The sequence below is a fragment of the Buceros rhinoceros genome, unplaced genomic scaffold, assembly GCF_000710305.1.
Source record: "Buceros rhinoceros silvestris isolate BGI_N320 unplaced genomic scaffold, ASM71030v1 scaffold14542, whole genome shotgun sequence".
Taxonomy (NCBI): domain Eukaryota; kingdom Metazoa; phylum Chordata; class Aves; order Bucerotiformes; family Bucerotidae; genus Buceros; species Buceros rhinoceros.
Window position 1 is genome coordinate 25,026 of NW_010400822.1, and position 1,697 is coordinate 26,722.

At 40.0% G+C, this 1,697-nt stretch overlaps 1 protein-coding gene across 1 annotated transcript in view; it reads right to left on the reverse strand.

Annotated features, from left to right (window-relative positions):
• TWF1 (twinfilin actin-binding protein 1) overlaps window positions 1–1,697 on the reverse strand; it is a 17,705-nt gene that overhangs the window by 7,537 nt on the left and 8,471 nt on the right. Inside the window, exon 5 of the mRNA XM_010132052.1 lies at window positions 58–162. Coding sequence (XP_010130354.1) covers window positions 58–162 — 105 coding nt within the window. The remainder of the gene's footprint in view (window positions 1–57; window positions 163–1,697) is intronic.

Sequence of the window (1,697 nt, forward strand, 5' to 3'; positions counted from 1 at the left end):
CAATGCATTTAGAACATTGCATCATTTCCCACCCATGCATGAAGACATTGTAGGTACCTCATTAATCTTAATTTGTCGAAGTTCCTCTTCTGCTGCAGTCAGAGGTGCAGGGGAGGACTGGGATATCAAGAATTTTTTATATCCATTCAGTGAAACATCATCCTGAAAGCACAATATCAAAACTTACCATTTTCTGATAATAAAAGCTTTCTTCAAAGATGTTTAATGCAGCATAAAAAAAAAGTTATGGCCATTTTATTTCAACAGATTACCAGCATAGATGCATTTGCAAATTCACCTAATCTTCCTGTACAGCAAGGTCCACTGGGCTGCTCTTGTACCCAGTTGCACTGGGGGCAGCATTTCCAAAATCAGCCAATTACCTTGCTATTTCAAAAACTAGCATTAATGGAGACTGTGTGCCTTCTTAGAGAAAACTCACAGAATTGCCACGATTCTAATAAACAATAATAATAATAAAAATCTATTTTCTTACAGAATTTGCATGCTCGGACTGGTAGCTTACTGGTAGTTTTCTACCAGAAAAATGGGAGACAGAAATGCTGTCTTAGGATGGGGAGGAGTAAGCACAGGGTACCACAAATAGCTTAGGATCCAACGTCACCAAAGCAATGAATTCTGATAACCACTTTGGAGAATGTGTTAATATGGTGTCAGCTGTGGCCCTCTCCAAAGAGGTTTATGTCAGAGGCAAATACTTGTTGTGGGTTTTTTTAATTAAGGTGGTCACTCAGGAAAGGGCAGGACTTCATACACAATCATATGAATGTGATTTTATACTCAAGTCCTGAGGAGAAAGAGAAAGCTCCTTCTTAGCTCTTCCCAGATTGAACATCCAGTGCCAATATTCCATTGCGCCTTGTTTCAGGAGCCCAGAGGTATTGAGGTTCATACATATGAACTAGGAGGTGGGGCCAAAACCAGGTTCCACTGGGATAATAGAGCTGGTTGCAATTAACCCATCCTCGTGTCTAACGAAATAAAGACAAAGTAACCCAACTGGATGCTGACTATCAAGATTCTGAGTGCGGTTTGTGATTTGAATACCTTGAAGAAGCTGTGATTTTCAGACAGATGAGCATTAGAGGCCAGAATTTTATAAAGACTGAAACCAACAATTTAGAGATATCTTAGGTTGTAACATAATGAACTTGGAAAAAGTGAGTTACACTGACTCCATCCTCTAAGCGCTCCAAGCACATTCTGAAATAACAGTAATACACAAATGCAATGCTCCTTCCTTACAACTGAGATGGAAGCCCAGGCTTGGGCTCTGAGCTATAGGGCTAGATGCACATTCTACATATTACCATAGACTGCTAATGGTTTAGTGCAAGAGGTGGTGAGAGATTAGTCGCTTGAATGGAAAAAAAAAAAAAAAAAAGGAGCTAACAACATGACCTCTATCAGTAAACCCTCTTACCAACTCAGTTACCTCCTCCTTTAGAATACAGCCTCTCCAGAGAGCTTTGTTAATGTGTTTGTTAGGATAATGAAGTCTCCATCACAGCTTAATGCTGAATATAACTAATTATTTACTTGGAGAGCAGCAGAATTCCTAGCCTTATAGACTTGCATGTCCACCACAACAGCCCATGTCTCTTCCACAGCTTTTCCCCCACTACAATATCCTTTATTCTTCCCCAAATCTCCAACTATTTCCCTTCCTTCAGCAC